The sequence below is a fragment of the Penaeus monodon genome, chromosome 31 (assembly GCF_015228065.2).
Source record: "Penaeus monodon isolate SGIC_2016 chromosome 31, NSTDA_Pmon_1, whole genome shotgun sequence".
NCBI classification, from domain to species: Eukaryota; Metazoa; Arthropoda; class Malacostraca; order Decapoda; family Penaeidae; genus Penaeus; species Penaeus monodon.
Genome location: NC_051416.1, coordinates 20,259,115 through 20,259,698, shown reverse-complemented (window position 1 = coordinate 20,259,698; position 584 = coordinate 20,259,115). Strand labels below are relative to the sequence as shown.

The 584-nt window shown below is 38.2% G+C and overlaps 1 protein-coding gene across 1 annotated transcript in view; it reads left to right on the top strand.

Annotated features, from left to right (window-relative positions):
* Nucleotides 1–584, top strand: part of LOC119593072 — a 5,659-nt gene continuing 5,075 nt past the window's right edge. Inside the window, exon 1 of the mRNA XM_037941990.1 lies at nucleotides 1–77. Within this exon, the coding sequence (XP_037797918.1) occupies nucleotides 65–77 (13 nt within the window). The 5' untranslated portion in view covers nucleotides 1–64. The remainder of the gene's footprint in view (nucleotides 78–584) is intronic.

The following is a 584-nucleotide window of genomic DNA, read 5'->3' as shown; positions in this document are numbered from 1 at the left end:
GCTTCGGTCTTCGCCTGTTCAACGTGCCACACAGACCTCAGAGCCTGCAGTGCGAATCTACAGAATGGGTGACAAAGGTGCGGGAAAGATTATGGCATTTGTTTTGTTTTGTTTTTCTTACTGTAGATGTGGATTTTGTTATCGCTAACTTTTATCTTTTTTTTCAAATTCTCGATAGCGTGGATTTTGCCATCATTAAGATGAGGATTTTGCAGTTTAGGTGAGTTTCGTTATCGTTAACATGCGATGCTGCTATCGTTAAGGCGTCTTTTTTGTTATCGTTGGAATTTCTATCGTTATCGAGGGTTTTGCTATCGTTAATAGATTTATTTATCATCTTAGATATAGATACAAATAAGCTGGATAAAATCAGAATCAACAGAAATAGAAATGGACCAAACACCTTGAGAATAGACAAGAATATCGATCGCCGCTTTGGGTGACTGACCCAGATTCCTCGTACTTTTGATGCTGAAAATAATCGAAAAGGATCCTTATCTTGGAGAAGTTCCGAAGTATAGCTGGGGAAAGAAGGACCTAAGTGATAAGGGACATTGATTTTCTTATAGTTAAGCAACAAACGT